This window comes from Sapajus apella, unplaced genomic scaffold, assembly GCF_009761245.1.
Source record: "Sapajus apella isolate SASKATOON/1434 unplaced genomic scaffold, GSC_monkey_1.0 scaffold12, whole genome shotgun sequence".
Classification (NCBI taxonomy): Eukaryota; Metazoa; Chordata; class Mammalia; order Primates; family Cebidae; genus Sapajus; species Sapajus apella.
Genome location: NW_022436952.1, coordinates 4,098,715 through 4,120,337, shown reverse-complemented (window position 1 = coordinate 4,120,337; position 21,623 = coordinate 4,098,715). Strand labels below are relative to the sequence as shown.

Genomic DNA, 21,623 nt, shown 5'->3' with positions numbered 1-21,623 from the left:
GAAAGTAAATGAAGATGGTAATGATCATCATAATACCCACCTCATGTTGTGAATATTAAATGGGCCAGTAAATGTGAAATGAAACACTTGAAACAATTCCTGGCACATAATGAAGTGCTCAGTATGTGTTGCCTTTTATTAATTCATTCCACATTTGAATGATATTTGAGCATGTACTTTACTAGTTTATGGAAATTCAACAAAATAAAAACAGACCTTGGGGCTGGGAACTGTGGCTCAAGCCTGTAATCTCGGCATTTTGGGAGGCTGAGGCGGGAGGGTTGCTTGAGGCCAGGAGTTCAAGACCAGCCTGGGCAACATAACGAGACACTCCCCACACACACTCACACACACTGCTGTCTCTACAAAAATAAATAAATTAGCCAGGCATGGTGGTGCATTCCTATAGTCCCAGCCACTCAGGAGGCTAAGGTGGGAGGATCATTTGAGCCCAGGGAGTTTGAGGCTGCAGTGATCTCACTAGTTCGCTCTAGCTTGGGCAATAAAGCAAGCCCTGTCTCTTAAAACAACAACAGGCAAGGCGTGGTGGCTCATGCCTGTAATCCTAGCACTTTGGGAGGCTGAAGCAGGTGGATCATCTGAGGTCAGGAGTTCGAGACCAGCCTGGCCAACATGGTGAAACCCCATCGCTACTAAAAATGCAAAAATTAGCCGGGCACAGTGTCATACCCCTATAATCCCAGCTACTATGAAGGCTGAGGTGGGAGAATTGCTTGAACCCAGGAGACAGAGGCTGCAGTGAGCTGAGATCGTGCCATTGCACTCCAGCCTGGGCGACAAGAGCGGAACTACATCTCAAAAAAAAAGAAAGAAAGAAAAACAACAACAAAAACAGTCTTGAATCAGAATGGGGGATTTAGGGGGATCTTTTTCATTCTCTAGTTTCAAACTTTGCATAATGTGATATTACCTTTAAATGTTTTGTGAAAAGTTTTAAAACAAAATGAGCCTAGGTCAGAGGCTCTCCCTGCCCTCTGGGGAGCTCCTTAGGCTGCTGAGGTAGACACATTCCTCAGCTCAGTGCGCTTCCATCTGGTGACTTGGGAGTGGTGATAGGGCCTCTGCCTGTGAGAGATATACTATACACCCTCTTGTGGGCTGAGATAGGATGATAAACAAGGAACACGTCCCCCGGATGCTGCTGGATGCGTTCAGAAGGTTCAGAAGCCGGGAGGAGTGGTGTCAAGAAACAGAGCCCCTTCCCCTGTAGGAAAGAATGTCACCCTCCACTCCTACTACTCCCGCCCCCAACCTGCTTCCTGCAAGGAAGGAAAGAGCTGCTTATTTCATTGACAGTTGTGTTTTTATTTTTGTTTGGGTGGGGGATACCCCAGGTATGTGATGGGAAGGGGGAGGGGGAGGGCAAAGGTTAAGCAGGCAAAGGAGCAGGGAGTGACCCTCCTGAGAACTACTGAGCCACTCAGAAGCCAGGAGTGGGTGCAGGATGGCAGCATCGCCAGCGGGCACCCTGTTCTGCCTCCCCCGCCCAGGCCTGTGGTTGGCTATTTTGGGCTGTGGAGAGAAAGGGCTGAACCAGTCAGGGCCACTGGGCCCCCATCCTTCAGCCTGTGCCTGTGAACAAGAACCCCCCTGGGGAACCAAGTGCAAGGTGGTACATTGGGAACCCCTCAAACTGCATATTCTTTGATATGGACAATTGACACTCTCCCGTGCATAAAAGCAGTCAGAAAACTGGAAATATTTCAGATCAAAAGGGCAATGGATATAAAAACAGTAGCTTCAAAACGAGACCCCCTAACTCCCTACCAACTGAGTTCCTACTCCTAGCCTCACCTATCCAGAAATTCTGGGTGGCCCCTGTCCCCAGATCACCTTCTCCTGCCTAAGGCCAGCTCCTCCTTCAGTGACGATCACAGCAAACATTATTGTTTGCTATGTTCCAGACACTGGGCAAAGGGCTTTATTTGTATGTTACAGAACTGCCCCCAGCTAGTCTGCTAGGCTTGCTCCCTGTCTCACATTTGCGTTTCCTGAACTGTGAATTCTCAATAAAAGTTAACTGAACTATGTAACAGAACTGTTACCGCAAAGGGGTCCCCTTCCAGACCCCAAGAGAGGGTTCCTGGATCTCGCACAAGAAAGCGTTCAGGGCGAGTCCACAGCGCGAAGTAAAAGCAAGTTTCTTAGGAAAGTAAAGGAATAAAAGAGTGGGAGCAACCCCAAGCAGCTGGTTGTCCATTTTTATGGTTATTTCTTGATGAGACGCTAAACAAGGGGTGGCTTATTCATGCCTCCCCTTTTAGATCATATAGGGTAACTTCCTGACGTTGACATGGCATTTGTAAACTGTCATGGCACTGCTGGGAGCATAGCAGTCAGGACACCCAGAGGTCACTCTCTTCACCACTTTGGTTTTGATGGGTTTTGGACAGCTCCTTAACTGCAAACTGTTTTATCAGCAAGGTCTTTATGACCTATATTTTGTACTGACCTCCTATCTCATCTTGTGACTTAGAATGCCTTCACTGTAGGGTTCAGCCTGATTTTACCCAGCTCCTATTTAAGATGGAGTTGCTCTGGTTCACACGCCTCTGACAGAACTGCACATCGCAGACCACAGCCAAACTGCCCTCCCTTGTTCTTGTCTCAGCCTCCTAGCCTTTTCCATCCGACAGACTCCTATACATCCCTCAAGGCCTAGCTCACTTGTCCCCTTCTCGGTGCAGCCTTTCCCAATGTTCAAGCAAAGTCCACTGCTCCATCCTCCAGGCCCCTCTGACCCTGGCAGATCCCTCAGTCCAAGCCCACCCCTAGGTGATCAGATGGCTCTATTTGTGCACACACCAGTCTTCCCTGATTGGCTGGGGGACATTTACTTTTCTTAGCCAGGCGTGGTGGCTCTCCACAAAAATACAAAAGTTGGCGGGGCGTGGTGGTGCACGCCTGCAGTCCCAGCTACTTGGGAGGGTGAGGTGGGAAGACGGCTCGAGCCCAGGAGGTTGAGGCTGCAAGTGAGCTGTGATCATGCTACTGTAGTCCAACCTGGGTGACAGAATGAGACCTGTCTCAAAAAAATTTTAAAAAAAGCAACTCTGAATCCCCAATGCCTAAGAGGCCCTGGTACGCAGTACGTGCTCAGATATGTGCTAAGTAAATGAAAGAGTACCTCCAAGCATGGCAGATTAAGTGCATGTATACAGCCCTTTCCCTTTTCCACAGGGAACAAGAATAGCAGAGGACTTTGTCTCCCTCCCCCCGAAGCTGCCCAGTAGCCTGGCATTAGATGGGTCCCTGGCTGACCTGATAAAGAAGCTAGCCCTCCTCTTTTCCTTTCAGGTATCCCCCGACCCAGGCTGGACATGGGGGTCTCCAATATCAGGGAGGGAACGGGATAGAGGTCTGCTGAACTTCCTTCCCCTATGGTCACATCTTTGGGATATAGAGTTACCACCCTCAGAGGGAGGAGCTGTGACTCAGACTGCCACGGGTGGGGGCCTGAAAGTCTCACTTTCCTGGGCCCTGACCTTGGGAGCCAGGACCCTGCTATGCCTCAGACTCTTCCCTGCTTGCCATCCTAGACACACATCAGGCTAGAAGGGATCTCAGAGACTGTGAGGGTCCACAGAACGGAAGGGCCAAGGGGATGGGGAACGGATGTGTCCTGTGGCACAAATGTCTGCTGGTCTTGGACCTAGCCCAAGAATTTTCCCAGGCCATTCACAGGCCAAGGCAGAGCATCGGCTTTTCAAGTCCCATGCCATGTGTCCCTCAGGTCTTTATGATCTCACACCTGGACCTTTGCCATAACCAGTTTTCCTGCCACCAATACATCCCCCACACAACCAACAGAGTGATCCAAATATCAAATCTAATTTTAAAACCTTTCAACCTGACCAGATGTGGTGGCTCACACTTGTAACCCCAACGCTTTGGGAAGACGAGGTGGGCAGATTGCTTGAACCCAGGAGTTTGAGACTGGCCTGCGAAACATGACCAAATCCCATCTCTACACAAAAATACAAAAAAAAAAAAAAAAAATTAGCTGGGTGTGGTAGCATGTACCTCTGGTTTTATCCCCTTGGGAGGCTGAGGTAGAAGGATCATCTGAGGCTGGGGAGGTTGAGGCTTCAGTGAACTGTGATGCCACCCTGCATTCCAGCCTGGGCGACAGTGGGACATTTTCTCGAAAAAAATACAAATGAAAACGTGGCCAGGCACAGTGGCTCATACCTATATCTCAACACTTCGTGAAGCCGAGGTGGGAGGATCACTTCGCATTAGCAGTTCAATACCAGCCTGGCCAAAATGGTGAAACCCTGTCTCTACTTAGAAAAAAATAACAATAATACAAATATTGGCCGGGCGTGGTGGTTCGTGCTTGTAATCCCAGCTACTCAGGAGGCTGAGGTAGGAGAATCCCTTGAACCCAGGAGGCAAAGGTTGCAGTGAACCAAGATCGCGCCACTGCACTCCAGCCTGGGTGACAGAATGAGACTCCGTCTCAAAAAAAACAAGTAGTATTTTTGAGTGCAGTGGCTCACACCTGTAATCTCAGCACTTTGGGAGGCCGAGGCAGGCAGATCACCTAAGGTCAGGAGTTCGAGACCAACCTGGCCAACATGGCAAAACCCCGCCTCTACTAAAAACACAAAAATTAGCCAGGTGTGGAGGCAGGCACCTGTAATCCCTGCTACTCGGGAGGCTGAGGCAGGAGAATCGCCTGACCTGGGGAGGCACACGTTGCAGTCAGCCGAGATTTCGCCACTGTACTCCAGCCTGGGTAGAGAGCGAGATTCCATCCCAATAAATAAATCAATAAAATAATAAAAAACAAATAAAACCTTTCAATCCATAAGCCACAAAATCAAGTCCCAGTGCATCCATGGCATGCAGGCCACAAGGATCCGCTCCCTTTTTACTTCTTTACCCCTGGCCTTTGTCACCACCCCCTCCATCCACCCAGTGATCTGGAAGCCAAGCCATTTCATGCTCCCTCGCTCTTGCACACTCTGTTTCTCCACCTGATTAGGCCAGCCTTGAAACCCAGCTCAGATGTCAATCCTTGGTGAAGACTTGCTTGATGGTATCCTAGAGAAGTTGGTGTACCAGGTAAGGATGCTCTCAGCTGAAAGCAACAGAAAACCCAAATAAATATTCTTATCCCAGGTTTCCATTAGAATCACCTGAGGAGCTTCTGAAAATTCCCATCACCTGGCCAAGCACGGTGGCTCACAAATATGATCCCAGCACTTTGGGAGGCCGAGACAGGTAGATTACCTGAGGTCAGGAGTTTGAGACCAGCCTGGCCAACGTGAAGAAAATTCTCTAGGTGGGGTGCAGTGGCTCACACCTGTAATTCTAGCACTTTGGGAGGCCAAGGTGGGCGGATCACCTGAGGTCTGGAGTTCAAGACCAGCCTGACCAGCATAGAAAAACCCCATCTCGACTTAGAAAAAAAAAATACAAAATTAGCCAGGTGTGCTGACACATGCCTATAATCCCAGCTACTCGGGAGGCTGAGGCAGGAGAATGGCTTGAGCCTGGGAGGCGGAGTTTTCGGTGAGCCAAGATCACACCATTGCACTCCAGCCTGGGCAACAAGAGCAAAACTGTGTGTGTGTGTCTCTCTCTCTCTCTCTCTCATACACACACACACAAACAAAACAAAACAAAACAAAAAACTACTAAAAATACAAAAATTAACTGGACGTGGTGGTATGTGCCTGTAATCCCAGCTACTTGGGAGGCTGAGGCAGGAGAATTTTTCGAACCCAGGAGTCAGAGGCTGCAGTGAGCCGGGATCGTGCCACTGCACTCCAGCCTGGGCAACAGAGTGAGACTCTGTCTCAAAAAGAAAAATATATTCCCATCACCAGACACATGCCAGATTAACTCAATTAAAATCTCCGTGGGTGTATCCAGGCATCAGGAGTTTTCAAAACTGCTTATATTCTAATGTGCAGCCAAGTTGAAAAGCTCTGAAATTAGGGGGTTCTCTTTCTCATATGCTGAGTCTAGGAGGCGGTTGCGGGTGTTGGGTGAGGAGTTCAATGGCCTCCAGCCAACAACTCAGTAATACTCAATCTTCCCTTTATGCTTTGTTGTCCTTTCATGTTGAGCCTTTCATGTTCAAAGTAGGGGTCAGGCATAGTGGCTCAGGCTGTAATCCCCAGCACTTTGGGGAGCCAAGGCAGGAGGCTTAAGAGTTCAAGACCAGCCTGGGCAACAAAGTGAGACCCTCATCTCTTAAAAAAAAAAGCTGGTTAAGATGGCACATGTCTGTGGTCCCAGCTACATAGGAGGCTAAGTCAGGAGGATTGCTTGAACTTGGTGGGGGTCAAGGCTGCAGTGAGCTGTGTTTGTACCATTGCACTCCAGTCTGGGCAATGTGAGACCCTCTCACAAAAAAAAAAAAAAAAAAAAAAAAAAGCTGGGTGCAGTGGCTCACACCTATAATCTTAGCACTTTGGGAAGCTGAGGCAGGTGAATCATCTGAAGTCAGGAGTTCAAGACCAGCCTGGCCAATATAGTGAAACCCATCTCTACTGAAAACACAAAAATTAGTGGGATGTGGTGGTGTGGGCCTGTAATCCCAGCTACTCAGGAGGCCGAGGCAGGAGGATCGCTTGAATCCTGGAGGTGGAGGTTGTAGTGAACTGAGATCACAGACTTATCTTACTAGTAAATCAAAGACTGTCCCAGACTGTCAAAGACTGTTTGCAGACTTCTGCTTACATGTCATTGACCAGAATTGGGCCACCCCCAGCTACAAAGGAGATTGGAAAAGTGGACAACAGGATTTCTGATGGGCTGAGAAGCTCAATCAGGTTGAATCGTCCAGGACTCAGTGCATTGCCACTCCTAAAGCCATGTGTGTCATCTGGTAGTAGGAGAGAAGGGATGGATACCAACAGCACAGCCAGCAGGTTCTCCCGTGTTAATACTTATTCTCTCTCTGTACACATCACTTTGGGAAGCTCTTTGTACACACATCAATTAATGAGGGCATCACATCAAAGCATGTCTGTGTCTCCCTCCAGACCAACCACTCTCAACTCAGGCTGCACATTAGACATATCCGGGGAGCTCTTGAAAGAAACCAGTGCCTAAACCCCATGCACAGAGATTTGAATGTAATTGTTTCAGATGAAGCCCCAGCATAACTAATTTGTAAAAGCTCCCCAAGTGATTTGAATGTGCAGCTGTTTTGAGAACCCTGCTACAGACCCAGCACCTTAAGAACCTTGTCTAAGCTGGGCACGGTGGCTCACACTTGTAATCCCAGCACTTTGGGAGGCTGAGATGGGCGGATTACAAGGTCAGGAGTTCGAGACCAGCCTGGCCAACACAGTGAAACACTGTCTGTAATAAAAACACAAAAATTAGCCAGGCACAGTGGCAGGCGCCTGTAATCCCAGCTACTTGGGAGGCTGAGGCAGGAGAATCTCCTGAACCCAAGAGGCAGAGGTTGCAGTGAGCCGAGATCGCGCCACGGCACTCCTGCCTGGGTGACAGAGCTAGACTCTGTCTCCAAAAAAAAAAGCCCTGTCTATATCCCCTTCAACTAGCATATAAGGCTCACAGGAAATCCTCACTGAATGAATAAATGAATACACAAATAAATAAATGGCAGAGAATTTCTGTTCCAACTCTGCAGTCCCTAGCCTGTAGTGTGCACTGTTCTAAGTGTAGTTCCTCCCTCCCCTCAGATCTGCCTCCTTCACTGAGTTTGCACTCAGCCTCCCTTCATTAACCACATCTGCAGCTCCAGCTGGGCTCCTGCTTCTCCCATGGCTGCTGTGCTGGGCATCCTGGTCCCACTCTTTTCCTGGAAGCTGCCCTAGTGTTAGAAGGAAATCACCCTCCATCCACAGGCTCAGCTTCTGTGCCTCAGTTAAAGCCCCTGTCCAGTGTGAGAGAGAAAGGAGGGAAAGGGAAGATTACTCAGCTTTCTGTCCCACATTCAGCTGCAGTTCCAAAATGGACACCCAAGTAGCCAGCAGCAGAGCGTCTGGCCTAACTAACAAGCAACCCTCAGACAAAAGTGTTGCTTGTTGCTTCTGCTGCCTGAGTATAGAAAATTATCTGATTCCTCAGACAAATGTGAGTCTGTGAAATGCCCGCGTTGACATGGCAGGAATGAGTCCATGGTGAGTACATCCTCAGAGATGACGTCATCTAGTATCCTACCATCTAGTCTGGTCCCCATCATGCTTCTGATGCCTGTCGTTTCTGAAACTGCTTGTTCAAAGGTAACCTACAAGGCCAGCCGCACAGGCATGCGGCTGATGCATTCCCACAAGACTCATGCCCTGTGCTCAGAAGAGCCCTGGACTTGGTTCTGTACTCTGCTGCTGTCGTCATCTTGAAATTCTTTATTTATTTATTTTTTTAATTATTTTTTTTTTTCTCAAGATGGGGTTTCACCATGATGGCCAGGCTGGTCTTGAACTCCTGACCTCAGGTGATCCACCCACCTTGACCTCTCAAAGTGCTAGGATTACAGGCGTGAGCCACCGTGCCCAGCCTGTTTTTATTTTTTTAGAGACAGAGTTGCACTCTGTCGCCCAGGCTGGAGTGCCGTGGTGCAGTCACAGCTCACTGCAGCCTCTACTTCCCAGGTTCAAGCCATCCTGCCACCTCAGCCTCCTGAGCAGCTGGGACTATAAGTATGCACCACCACGCTCTGCTAATTTTTTTTTCTTTTTGTAGAAAGTGTATTTGGACAGGCCAGGCATGGTGGCTCACGCCTGTAATCCCCACACTTTGGGAGGCCAAGGCAGTGGATCACCTGAGGTCGGGAGTTCAAGACTAGTCTGATCAACATGGAGAAACCCCATCTCTATAAACAAAAACAAAAAAGAAAAATTAAAAAAAAAAAAGTGTATTTGGACAAATAATTTTGTTATTGTTGTTTGGTTTTGTTTTTTGTTTTTGAGACAGAGTCTCGCTCTGTTGACAGGCGCCAGGCTGGAGTGCAATGGCACAAGCTTGGCTCACTGCAACCTCCACCACCTGGGTTTAAGCAATTCTCCTGCCTCAGCCTCCCAAGTAGCTGGGACTACAGGCACATGCCACCATGCCTGGCTAATTTTTGTATTTAAGTAGAGACGGGTTTTCACCATGTTGACCAGGATGGTCTCGATCTCTTGACCTCGTGATCCACCCACCTCGGCCTCCCAAACTTCTGGGATTACAGGCGTGAGCCACCGCGCCCGGCCTATTTGTTTGGTTTTTAGTAGAGATGAGGTCTCACTATGTTGCACAGGCCAGTCTCAAACTCATGAGGCTCCTTGGTTCTTAGCCTCTGAAAGTGCTGCAATTACAGGCATGAGCCATGCACCCAGTCTTGAAATTCTTTTTTTTTTTTTTTTTGAGACAGGGTCTTGATGCGTCACCTAGGCTGGAGTGAAGTGGTGCAACCTCGGCTCAGTGAAACTTCTGCCTCCTGGATTCAAGTGATTCTCATGCCTTAGCCTTCCAAAATAGCTGGGATTACAGGCATGTACCACCATGGCCCAGTTAATTTTTTGCATTTTTAGTAGAGATGGTGTTTCGCCATGTTGGTAAGGCTGGTCTAGAACTCCTGGTCTCAAGTGATCTACCCGCCTCGGCATCCCAAAGTGCTAGGATTACAGGCATGAGCCACCGTACCCAGCAAGGCCTTGACATTCTTAACCGTTTCAGCAGGGCATAGTCCTCACTGCATGAGCCACTACAGAATTTAAGGCTGGGTGCATGGCTCATGCCTATAATCTCAGGACTTTGGGAGGCCAGGGACCAAGCAGCCTCATAAGTTTGAGACTGGCGTGTGCAACAGAGTGACACCTTGTTGAGACTCTGTTGAGATCAGGAGTTAGAGACCAGCCTGGCCAATATGGTGAAACCCTGTCTCTACTAAAAATATAAAAATTAGCCAGACATGGTGGTGGGTGCCTGTAATCCCAGCTTTTCAGGAGGCTGAGGCTGGAGAATCACTTGAACTTGGGAGACAGAGGTTGCAGTGAGCTGAGGTTGCGCCACTGCACTCCAGCCTGGGCCACAGAGTGAGACTCCATCCCCCTGCCAAAAAAAAAAGAGCTGAGCACGGTGGCTCATGCCTGTAATCCCAGCACTTTGGGAGGCCAAGGCGGGCAGATCACCTGAGGTCAGGAGTTTAAGACCAGCCTGGCCAACACGGTGAAACCCTGTCTCTACTAAAAATACAAAAATAAGCCAGGCGTGGTGGCAGGCGCCTGTAATCCCAGCTACTCCAGAGGCTGAGGGAGGAGAATCGCTTGAACCCAGAGATGGTGGAGGTTGCAGTGAGCCGAGATCACACCATTGCACTCCAGACTGGGTGACAGAGGGAGGCTCCATCTCAAAAAAAAAAAAAAAAATTTGGCCAGGTGTGGTGGCTCACACCTGTAATCCAAGCACTTTGGAGGCTAAGGCGGACAGATCACTTGAGGTCGGGAGTTCAAGACCAGCCTGACCAACATGGTGAAACCCTGTCTTTAAAAATATATATATACATATATATATATATATATACATATGTATATATATATATTTTTTTTTTTTTTAAAGAAACTCTTAACAGGTTTTTGAAACAAGGGGCCCCTCCCCACCATTTTTATTTTGCACTGAGCTCTGCAATTCCGTGTCCCGTCCTGGTCACCACAGTCTTGCAAAAGCCAGCAAGGCTGTCCTCAGCAAGGTCTCCACTGCATATGACCTCATCTTCCTTCGTGTAAGTATATCCTGTCTGGTCTCTGTGACACCCCACTCTTCCACCTCTCTGACCTGGCAGGAGGGCTTCTGGGTGCCACACAATACCGTGGGCACCATCAGGCTCAACATGCAAGGATGTAGGGTATGGGTAAGTGTGGCACAGAGACCAGAGGTGCTAGCAGGCAATGGAAAGCAGCCGGACACGAAGTCAGAAAACAGGGCTCTGGTCTTTGACCACTGACTCACTGTGTAACTCTGGTCACACTCTCGGCCTCAGTTTACCCATCTGAAAACTAAAGAGGGGTCAACTGGCTGGCCCCTTCCTTTGAGCTCTATCAATCACTGAAGCTCTGAATCCCAGCACCAAACTGGAGATAGTGTGGGTAGGATGGTGCCACAGGAGGCACCACGTGGTTGGACTTGAATGTCAAGGGAGTTCAGGGGAGAAGCCACCATGGGCTAAGGAATGAGATGGGTCATTCACATGGATCCCATCTATGACCCCTTGTCACCCCTGCCCCTGCACAGCATACCAGAGGAGGTGGTGGGAAAAGCCTGGCGTGGTACTGAAATCATGGAGGAAGACCCGATGTGTTCTGGAAGACAGTAATCCTGCCAACTCGCCACTGCACAGTACTTCACAAAGTGCCTTCACATCCGCTCAGCCCTGGTGGCTCTTCCCAACCAGCAGCGTCAGGTCACATGCTCAGGTCACACATGAATCTCATCCTCTGCCTTGAAATCCTTCCTTTCCACTCCCCAGTGAACATTAGGAGAGGTTGGTATCACAGAGTGTCGTGGCCTGCAAATGATGCTTGGGGCCGGGACACCCTGGGGAACAAGTCATCCAAGCCCTCTTTGGTGCCCAGGCCTGAAGGAGGGTTCAAAGTGCCACCCTGAGAGTCCAGGGCTCCAGCAGAGAGAACCTGAGTTGGTTCTCATCCAGATCATAAAATCAGCAGGAAAACTCAGAGACGACCACATCAGGCTTCAGGTGCCTTAAAGAATTCCTTCCGACTCCTAGAGAGGCCATCAATCCACCACGCAGAGAACAAACTAAAGGTGAACCACAGCACCCCTGGCAGGCAAGACGGCTGGGCACTGTGAGGAGCCAGGAGATGTGGCCCCGGACAGACATGTTTTCCAAGGAAAGGCTAAGGGAAGTTTGCTCACCATGGAAGAAAGTGCCACAGAGCGTGAAGGAAGGGCAGAAGCAGCCGGGTATGGTGGCTCACACCTGCAATCCCAACACTTTGGGAGGCCGAGGCAGGCAGATTACCTGAGGTCAAGAGTTCAAGACCAGCCTAACCAACATGGAGAAACCCCGTCCCTACAAAAATACAAAAACAAAACAACAACAACAAAACAAGAAGGGCAGCAGATGGTGGCAGGGGAGGATGGAGTTGGGGGTGTACAGGTTGCTGGAGACAGTGGATGTGAGATGGGGCCCACCCAGTTCGGTTCTGCCCCCCAGGCCTGCCAAGCAGGGATCCTTCTGCCCAGCCAAGTTCTGGGCAAGAAAGAGGGGTTCTTGGAAGCAGAGTTTTAGCCTCGAAGGCTGAGGAAAGATGGCAGTATCAAGGCTGGGGAGGGGAGCCTGGGGCAGGGAATGGAACTGGGGCCTGGTATCCCCATGGCAAAGTTCATCAGGGTCCAGGATCTGCCCTCTCTTGGCATTGCCTGGCCACACCATGGCTCAGGTATCCGACACCTGGGCCCGGAGTCACATGCCAGGAAACCCAACACTCTTAAGTCCCAGCCCCCAACTTCCAGCAGCTGTGAGCAAACAGGAGGAGGAAGCGGGTCTCCAGAGCCTAGCAGCGGGGAGCCGGGAGAGGGCAGCTGCACTGGAGAAGGCTCTACCACCAAGAGGGGTGAGAGGAAGGGAGGAGGAGAGGGAGGAGGAGGGAGGCCGTGCAGGGCAGAGAGGACAGAGCTGGGCAGGCAGACAGGTGGGTGCTCCCAGAAGAGGGGTTGATGGGCATATAAGGTGGGCCAGAAGTCCATTTTACCTAGTCACCCGGCCTAGCTGGATGCCCTGGCACCCTATCACTCATCTGTCCCACTTGTCTCCATCACACGAGTGCCAACCAGACCCTCTGGTGCCTACCTAGCCCACCTGGCAGCCACCCAGGTAGGTAGGGGAAAAGACTTTATTCCAATGAGAGAGATTAATACATAGACAGAGGCAGAAACTTAGAAACCCCTGGACCCAGAATGACCAACAGGGCCTCATAGATTAACCTTCTAGAATCAATAGACCCTAAAAGAGTTTGAAGCACAAGAGACCCTTTGCCCAAAAGGCCCTATTGAGGAGCCTTAAATCAAGATACCCCAAGAAGGAAGTGAACAAGTCACCCAGCCTTGAGAGGAGGCCCCGGCCCAAAGGGACGCCCCAGAGGGACCTCAGGAGGAGAGAGCTGGCAGTGGGCATGCGATTCTGTTTACTCACTCTTCCTTTATGTGACCTTTCCTCCCCAGATCCTACTCCACTCCAGGACTATGCCAACTTGTGGCCATGCTCCCACCAGCAGGTCACCTCTTGTCCCTCCTGCTGGTGATAGGCACAGGGGGTACTGTGCCCAGTCCCCGGGTGCCTCCCCGGGGCTGCTATGTGGCAAAGGAAGCAGGTGAACGGACGTTCCGATGCAGCCAGGCAGGCCTGAGCGCTGTGCCCTCCGGCATCCCCAACGACACCCGCAAGCTCTACCTGGATGCCAACCAGCTGGCATCGGTGCCTGCTGGTGCCTTCCAACACCTGGCTGTCCTGGAGGAGCTGGATCTGTCCCATAATGCCCTTGCCCACCTCTCGGGGGCGGCTTTTCAGGGCCTGGAGGGCACACTGCGCCACCTTGACCTCTCTGCCAACCAGCTGGCCTCGGTGCCCGTGGAGGCCTTTATGGGACTACAGATCCAAGTGAACCTATCTGCCAACCCATGGCACTGTGACTGCGCCCTCCAGGAAGTGCTCAGGCAGGTGAGGCTGGCACCAGGCACTGGGACAGGCATCGTGTGTGGCCCCGGAGCCCGACCAGACTTTGTGGGGCAGGAGTTCCTGCTGCTGGCAGGGGAGAAAGAGCTGTGTGGGGCAGGGCGGGGCGGGGCCCGAAGGAGCACTGATGTGGTCCTGCTGGTCACCATGGGGGGGCTGGCTGACACTCGCAGTGGCTTACCTGGTGCATTATGTGTGGCAGAACCGAGATGAGACCCGGCGCTCCCTCAAGCGGGCCCCAGTGCTGCCCCTGCGTTCCGAGGGCTCCTCCACGCACAGCACAATGGTCTGAAGACCCGGGGAGCTCTCCAGCCACACCCCACACTCCTGCCCCTATGCCGTGTCCTTTCCTCTGACCTCCTCTGCCTCCTCTGCCCCCAGTGCGTCCCACCCTTTTCTCCTTTATTCCCCCTATACCTACTCGCTCGCTCCCTCGCTCTCTGTCATCTTACCCAACACCATCTTTGGTGCCTGGAACTTTTTAGTGCCTACTGTGTGCCTGGTTTGTGCTCAACTCAGAAAATCCAGAACAGAGAATGACCGCAGGTGGGGTGGGAGCAGGGGAGGAGGGGCTGGGGGGAGCAGGTTGAGGAGAAGCCTGCACCTGGCCCAGGGTGATCTCAAAGCCTTCACTGTAGGATGTTTAAACTGATTCTACTTTTGTTTTGTCTTTGAGATGGAGTCTGGCTCTGTCACCATGCTGCTGGAGTGCAGTGGCACAATCTTGGCTCACTGCAACCTCTGCCTCCCAGTTAAGTGATTCTTCTGCCTCAGCCTCCCAAGTAGCTGGGACTACAAGCGTGCACCACCATGCCCGGCTAATTTTTTTGTATTTTTAGTAGAGAGGGGAGTTTCACCATGTTGGCCAGGATGGTCTCCATCTCGTGACCTCGTGATCCACCCACCTCAGCCTCCCATAGTACTGGGATTACAGGCGTGAGCCACACGCCTGGCCTTTTTCTTTTTGAGACAGTCTCGCTCTGTCGCCAGGCTGGCATGCAGTGGCACGATCTCGGCTCACTGCAACCTCCGCCTCCTGGGTTCAAGCGATTCTCCTGCCTCAGCCTCCCGAGTAGCTGGGACTACAGGTGCACGCCACCACGCCTGGCTAATTTTTGTATTTTTTAGTAGAGACAGGTTTCACCCTGTTGGCCAGGCTGGTCTCGATTTCTTGACCTCGTGATCTGCCTGCCTCAGCCTTCCAAAGTGCTGAACTGATTCTTAAAGAATGGGGAAGCCGAGCACAGTGGCTCGTGCCTGTAATCCCAGCACTTTGGCAGGCCAAAGTGAGTGGATCACCTAAGGTCAGGAGTTCGACACCAGCCTGGCCAACATCGTGAAACCCCGTTTCTACTAAAAATACAAAAAATTCGCAGGGCATGGTAGCGTGCACCTGTAATCCCAGCTACTCATGAGGCGGAGACAGGAGAATCGTTTGAACCCGGGAGGTGGAGGCTGCAGTGAGCCAAGATTGTGCCACTGTGCTCCAGCCTAGGCCACAGAGCGCGAGACCCGGTCTCAAAAAAAAAAAAAAAAAAATAGGGAGAGCTTTGGACAGAAAAGAGAGAGGAGAGACAGACCCTAGATGAAAGGTGTGGAGAAAGAAAGGAAGATTTACAATGACTCAGGATGTCTGCACAGCAGCAAGGCTCACCCTAGGGCAGGAAGAGAAGGCGCAATGAGGGGAAAGGGGAGGGTGGGTGGGAACAAGCTGGAGGTGAAGACAAAAGCCAGGCTGTGGCCAGATTTAAAAGGACACTGTGGGCTCCCCTCTCTTCTCCCTCTGCCGCTGCTGAGAGCCTCCCCTCGCTTCTTGCTTCTCTTGCCCCCAGGCTCCTCCTCTTCCTGTCCCTCTGCTTGGGATCTCCCACTCCCAGAGAATCCCTATCTCTCTCCATCCCCTCTTTTAAACACCGATGAGTTTCCTGAGCTCCTTCTCATGGGAGGAAGGTGGTTTCTATTACTGAGCTGGGGATGGTGACTGGAGAGCTGGGGGAAGTGAGGAGACCCCAGGACGTCCCTGGACAACTCAATAAAGTCACTTTTATCACTGCTTCGATCTCCTATTGCTAATTTTTCCTGGGCACGTGTGACCTGGTAGTGAGGAGGACGGGTGCTGAGCTTGTCCCCAGCCCTTCCACCATCCCTTTGGTTGCTCCCGCTGGGCTGGAGGCCAACTTCCTCTCTCCCCTTCTGCCTCCCAGCCCCTGCCACCAGAGTCCATCTGCTAGACTGGCCAGGGCTATGCCGACACACTCAGAGAGGCTCCTGACTGGAACAAGTGCGCACAACCCCTGGGCTCCTCCCTGAGCATCCTGACCTCAGGCTAGTGCTTGTCCACTGGGCAAGCAGGAGGGGTGGTATAACTGGCCTCACTCCCATCCTCACCTCTGCCATGGACCAGGGATCATAGGACCCTGGGTTCTGAGAAACCACTGAAGCCTAGTGAGGCAGCTGGATGGCCTCAGTGATGTTGCCTGCTTTGGCCCTTCTGCCTGGGACAGAGGGAGAGAAAAAGCACGCTATTCTGGGAGACACACCACATCAGTCCCAAACTCTCCCACACGGAAGTGCTGGAGCCTGACTCAGGAACCAAGACAACCCAGCCTCCTGCCGGGCCAGGCCTGAGGCAAGAATCCCCGCGGCCTGGACCCAGGTCCCAGCTTGTCACCACAAGCAGCATCAGGGAGCCATGGGCTGTGATAGGAGGAGAGAGAGGCCTAAAATTGCCTTTGCAAAATTATGACTGAGACAGTGTAAGAGATTTAACTTAACTGACTCCATCTTGCTTGTAACCTCCAAGCTGTCCTCGTTCATTCCTGGGCACAGGCTGAACTACCTTTGGGAAAATCTTTGTTTATAGTTTACAGTTTAAACAAAGATGGTGACAGCCCTTTCCCAAAGCAGACCTCCTTCTTGCCTGGGGGACTAGACTGCCTTTGTAGATTAGCCACAAGATTAGAAATTATGGCTTAGAAGTTGTGCAGCTGGAGGCTACAAGCTTCTTATCCTCTCTAAACTGCTCCTAAGATCAGGGCTTGAGATATTTTGCAGACCCTGCACTTGATGGATCAGCTGGCCCCACCCAGATTGATTAACTGGCTCATCTGATCTTATGGCCCCCACCGGAACTGACTGAACACAAGAAGTAGCCTCGACTCCCTATGATTTCATCTCTGACCAATCAGCACTCCTGGTTCACTGGTTTCCCCCAACCCACTAAGTTATTTAAAAACTCTGCTCCCAGCCTGGCTCGGTAGCTCGCACCTGTAATCCCAGCACTTTGGGAGGCTGAGGCAGGCAGATCATGAGGTCAGGAGTTCAAGACTAGCCTGGTCAACATGGTGAAACCACATCTCTACCAAAAATACAAAAGTTAGCCGGGTGTGGTGGCGGGCACCTATAATCCCAGCTACTCGGGAGGCTGAGGCAGGAGTTGGAGTTTGCAGTGAGTCGAGATCGTGCCACTGCACTCCAGCCTGGTGACAGAGCAAGACTCCATCTTAAACGATAAACAAAAAACAGGCCAGGTGTGGTGGCTCACGCCTGTAATCCCAGCATTTTGGGAGGCCGAGGTGGGCAGATCACAAGGTCAAGAGATTGAGACCATCCTGGCCAACATGGTGAAGCCCGTCTCTACTAAAAAAATACAAAAATTAGCTGGGCGTGGTGGCATGCACCTGTAGTCCCAGCTACTTAGGAGGCTGAGGCAAGAGAATTGCTTGAACCCAGGAGGCAGAGTTGCAGTGAGCCGAGATCATACCACTGCACTCCAGCCTGGCAAAAGAGTGAGACTCTGTCTCATAAAAAAAAAAAAAAGAGAAAAACAAAAACCAAAAAAACTCTGCTCTCCGAATGCTCAGAGAGACTAATTTGAGTAATAATAAAACTCTGGTCTTCCACGCAGCGGGCTATGTGTGAATTACTGTTTCTCTATTGCAATTTCCCTGTCTTGACAAATCGGCTCTGTCTAGGCAGCATGCAAGGTAAACCCCTTGGGTGATTACAGGCCCACACAGCCTGTCCACCACTAGCTTCTTCCTGCCCTGCGGAGCTGAGGCCTGGAGCAGCAGAGAAAGCCAAGGGTACCCTCGGGGTACCCAGCCAAGGGGGAGTGACGCCCCACCCTTTTCTGAGTTGGGCTCATAAATAGAGGCGTCAAGCGCAATCCTGAGACTAAGGTCTCCTACAGAGTGAGGGGCATCAAAGCCAGAGGCAACCCTGGGAGCTTATTTAAGAAGGAGGGACTGCCTCCCCCATTGGACTCAGGGGAGTTCAAACTGCTAGAAACAGTTTCGCCTTAGCTCTCCGAGACTCCGCTGTCATCAACCTCTCTCACCACCAAGGAACAGCTGCCCCAAACTAGAAAGGCAAAGGGAAAGTAGAACAAGGTCTCCAAGCTGCCAAATGGAAGCCACCACAAGCCCATGCCTTCATTCAACAAGCATCTGTTGGCCGAGCGTGGTGGCTCAAGCCTGTAATCCTAGTATTTTGGGAGGTCAAGATGGGCCTTGAGCTCAGGAGTTCGAGAGCAGCCTGGCCAACATGGTGAAACTCTGTCTCTACTAAAAATACAAAAATTAGCCGGGTGGGGCCAGGTGTGGTGTCTGGCCTGTATTCCCAGCACTTTGGGAGGTTGAGGGGGGTAGATCACCTGAAGTCAGGAGTTCAAAACCAGCCTGACCAACATGGAAAAACCCTGTCTCTACTAAAAATATAAAATTAGCCTGGTATGGTGGTGGGTGCCTGTAATGCCAGCTACTTGGGAGGCTGAGGCAGAAGAATCACTTGAAACCAGGAGTTGGAGGTTACAGTGAGCCAAGATCGCACCACTGCACTCCAGCCTGGGCAACAAGAGTGAAACTTCATCTGGGAAAAAAAAAAAAAAAAGAAAGAAAGAAAGAAAACTTGGCCAGGCACGGTGGCTCATGCCTGTAATCCCAGTACTTTGGGAGGCCGAGGCAGGCAGATCATGAGGTCAGGAGTTCAAGACCAGCATAACCAACATGGTGAAGCCCTGTCTCTACTAAAAATACCAAAACTAACCGGGTATGGTGCCGCACACCTATAACCCCAGCTACTCAGGAAACTAAGGCAGGAGAATCATTTGATTTTGGTGAGGCTGCGTGCCATTGCACCCAGCCTGGATGGAGAACAAGACTCCACCGCAAAAAAAAAAAAAAAAAAAAAAATTTAGCCAGGTATGGTGGCGTGGGCCTGAATCCCAGCTACTTTGGAGGCTCAGGCAGGAGGATTGCTTGAACCAGGGAGGCAGAGGTTGCAGTGAGCCATGATCACAATGCTGCACCCCAGCCTGGGTGACAGAAGGAAACTCTGTCTCAAAACAAACAAATAAACACCATCTGTTGAGTTCCTACCGCATGCCAGGTGCTGCAGCTACAAAGATGAGGAAGTTGTGCCTGACCCTGGGGACCTGACAGGCTAGTGTATCAGTGATGACAGTCCAGGAAGACAGGACCATGCACAAGGGCCATGTGAGCCCAGAAGGGGCCTCTCAATCAAACGCCAATGAAGGGTCATGTACTTTGCTCACAGGAACCCTCTCTCAGAACTCATTTATTCTTAGTTTACAAGAGCTCTAGTAATTTCAGAACTATGGTTTCCTGCTTATAACAAGTTAGAAACAATATGTTTGAAGTAGCAAAAATTATATTACAGAGGGTCAGAATATCAGCAGTGAGAAAGTATAGCCTAGCGGCAGGAAGGGACATTAGTAAAAGTCTGAGAACTCAGGAGGCATTGCAGTAGGGCATTTTAGTGTCTCTTAAGTGGCCCTATGTGGAAAACTGACTCCCCCTGCCTCACAGGGGCCTATGCACATTGGCAAAATGCATGAGCTCAGTCACACTGACTTTGGGTTACCTGCAGAAAAGGTCCAGGCTTGGAGCGTCCATTCTCAGAAGCAGGAAGCTGGTGATGCACTTGAGAAAGAACTTCCATCTTATCAGGACTGAAGTAAATAAGGCCGAATGACTGTTGGAAAATTCTAACTCAACCTCAACTAATTCCTTTTTCCTCCTTTCTTCCCACTGGTCCAAGATCTGCCCCTGGGACCATGCAAATCAAAGCAGCCTGAAAGCTCAATCTTTGTCTTTCTTTCTTTTTCTTTTCTTTTCTTTTTTTTTTTTTCTTTTTTTTTAATTTTTAATTAGAGACAGGGTCTCACTCTTTCTCTCAGGCTGGAGTACAGTGGCGTGATCATAGATCACTGCAGCCTCAAACTCCTAAGCTCAAGCAATCCTCCCGCCTCAGCCCCCCCAAATAGATGGAACTATAGGCACAAGCCACCATGCCTGGCTAGCAAGCCCAGTATCTCCTGAGCACCACAGCCCTTTGGAAAGACGATGGCTCTGGAGTCTCCAGCACTGGGGGTGGGCACATCACGCTTCTTCACCGTTCTCTCTGTCCCCTTTCATGTCCTGCTACCACCACACATGCACATGCATGCATACACATGTGTCTGTCTCAGGCCCCTGGAATCCAGGTGATCTTCCCCAATCATAATATACCTTTCTGCTGGGCGCAGTGGCTCATGCCTGTTATCCCAGCACTTTGGGAGGACAAGGCAGGTAGATCACCTGAGAGGTCAGGAGTTCAAGACCGGCCTGGCCAACCCAGTGAAACTGTCTCTGCTAAAAATACAAAAATTAGCTGGGTGTGGTATCGGATGCCTATAATCCCAACTACTTGGGAGGCTGAGACAGGAGAATCACTTGAACCCAGGAAGCAGAGGTTGCAATGAGTCGAGATCATGCCATTGCACTGCAGCCTAGGCAACAGAGCAAGACTCCATCTCAAAAAAAAAAAATACATATATATACATTTCTACACTCACGACAATTGTCATCTTCCTCTTTTAGAACACCAGGCAAAACTTAAGTCCCCACACTAATATCAATGCCTAAGGTCAGCCCTCAATTCTCATTCACTTTTAGAGCTAAGGCAATTTATCAGGGAACGCTTCCTGCAGAGGGTATGTGGGAACAAGTACATGGGCATGTCTCTCCTGCAGATCTAAGAAAAGACTCAAGATCACCAAGACTGCAGTCACAGGGTCATGGTGATTACCTCTCTCACTGTCAAAGGCAAATGCCAAAACTCCCCCGACATCCAAAACCTCAGCCATCATGGTGAATGATGTGGAAAACCTGAGGAAGAGGTGAGCTGCAGGGTGGGGTGAGGAGGCAAGTTGAGGATACCAGGCCAGATGCTGAGGGCTGGCACAGAGGAGCAGGACCCACCCAGAACCACATGGACTGCACAAGCTGGCAGGGATCTTTATTATACAAAAGGACCCAAGAGGGGCAGCGAGTTATCCAAGGTCACATGGGGGGGAAGGAAGAAGCAGGACTAGAATCCACAGGGCCCTGACCCTCTGGGACACATATACTCTCTTTCCAATGGAATGAAATAAGGGAGAGACACGGAAAGACAACCGTGGGCCCAGGGTGCAGCTGAAATGGGCACAGGGTCTACCCACTGGCAGCCTCTGAGTCTAGCCCCACCCCTTCCACAAAGCTGAAGTAGCCAGCGCAGTCCTTCCTCCAGAAGCTTGAGGAAGGTGGGGAGAATCTATATGTGGTGACCAAGACCATGGAGATGCTGAAGGAAGCCATGCTGGAGAAGCAGGGCAAGGCCAGAGGAACAGCTCTATCCCCACCTTGCTGCTGTAGGGCTCAAGGTTGACAGTCTCTGAGACGCCTTCTCTGCCCCACCCTGTAGGGCTGAGGGCCCCACAGGGTCGTGGGGTGAGCCTTATGCTGTGCTGAAGCGCAGGATCCGAGAAATAAAGAGACAGGACACAGAAGTACAAAGAAAATGCAACTGGGCTCAGGGGGCCACGCCACCTATAAGCGGAGTCAGGTGAGGCCCTGAATGTCCAGAAGCATGAGTATTTACTGTGTATAGGTTAGGG

General features: G+C 50.9%; 1 protein-coding gene across 1 annotated transcript; it reads left to right on the top strand.

The window, feature by feature from the left end:
• Nucleotides 1–1,465: 1,465 nt before the first annotated feature.
• Nucleotides 1,466–14,219, top strand: LRRC3C (leucine rich repeat containing 3C). Its single transcript, XM_032279355.1, is given in 5 exon segments — nucleotides 1,466–1,633; nucleotides 3,202–3,318; nucleotides 10,659–10,714; nucleotides 13,177–13,837; nucleotides 13,839–14,219. Coding segments are annotated over 5 exon segments (1,143 nt in total). The 3' UTR covers nucleotides 13,980–14,219.
• The last annotated feature ends 7,404 nt before the right edge of the window (nucleotides 14,220–21,623 follow it).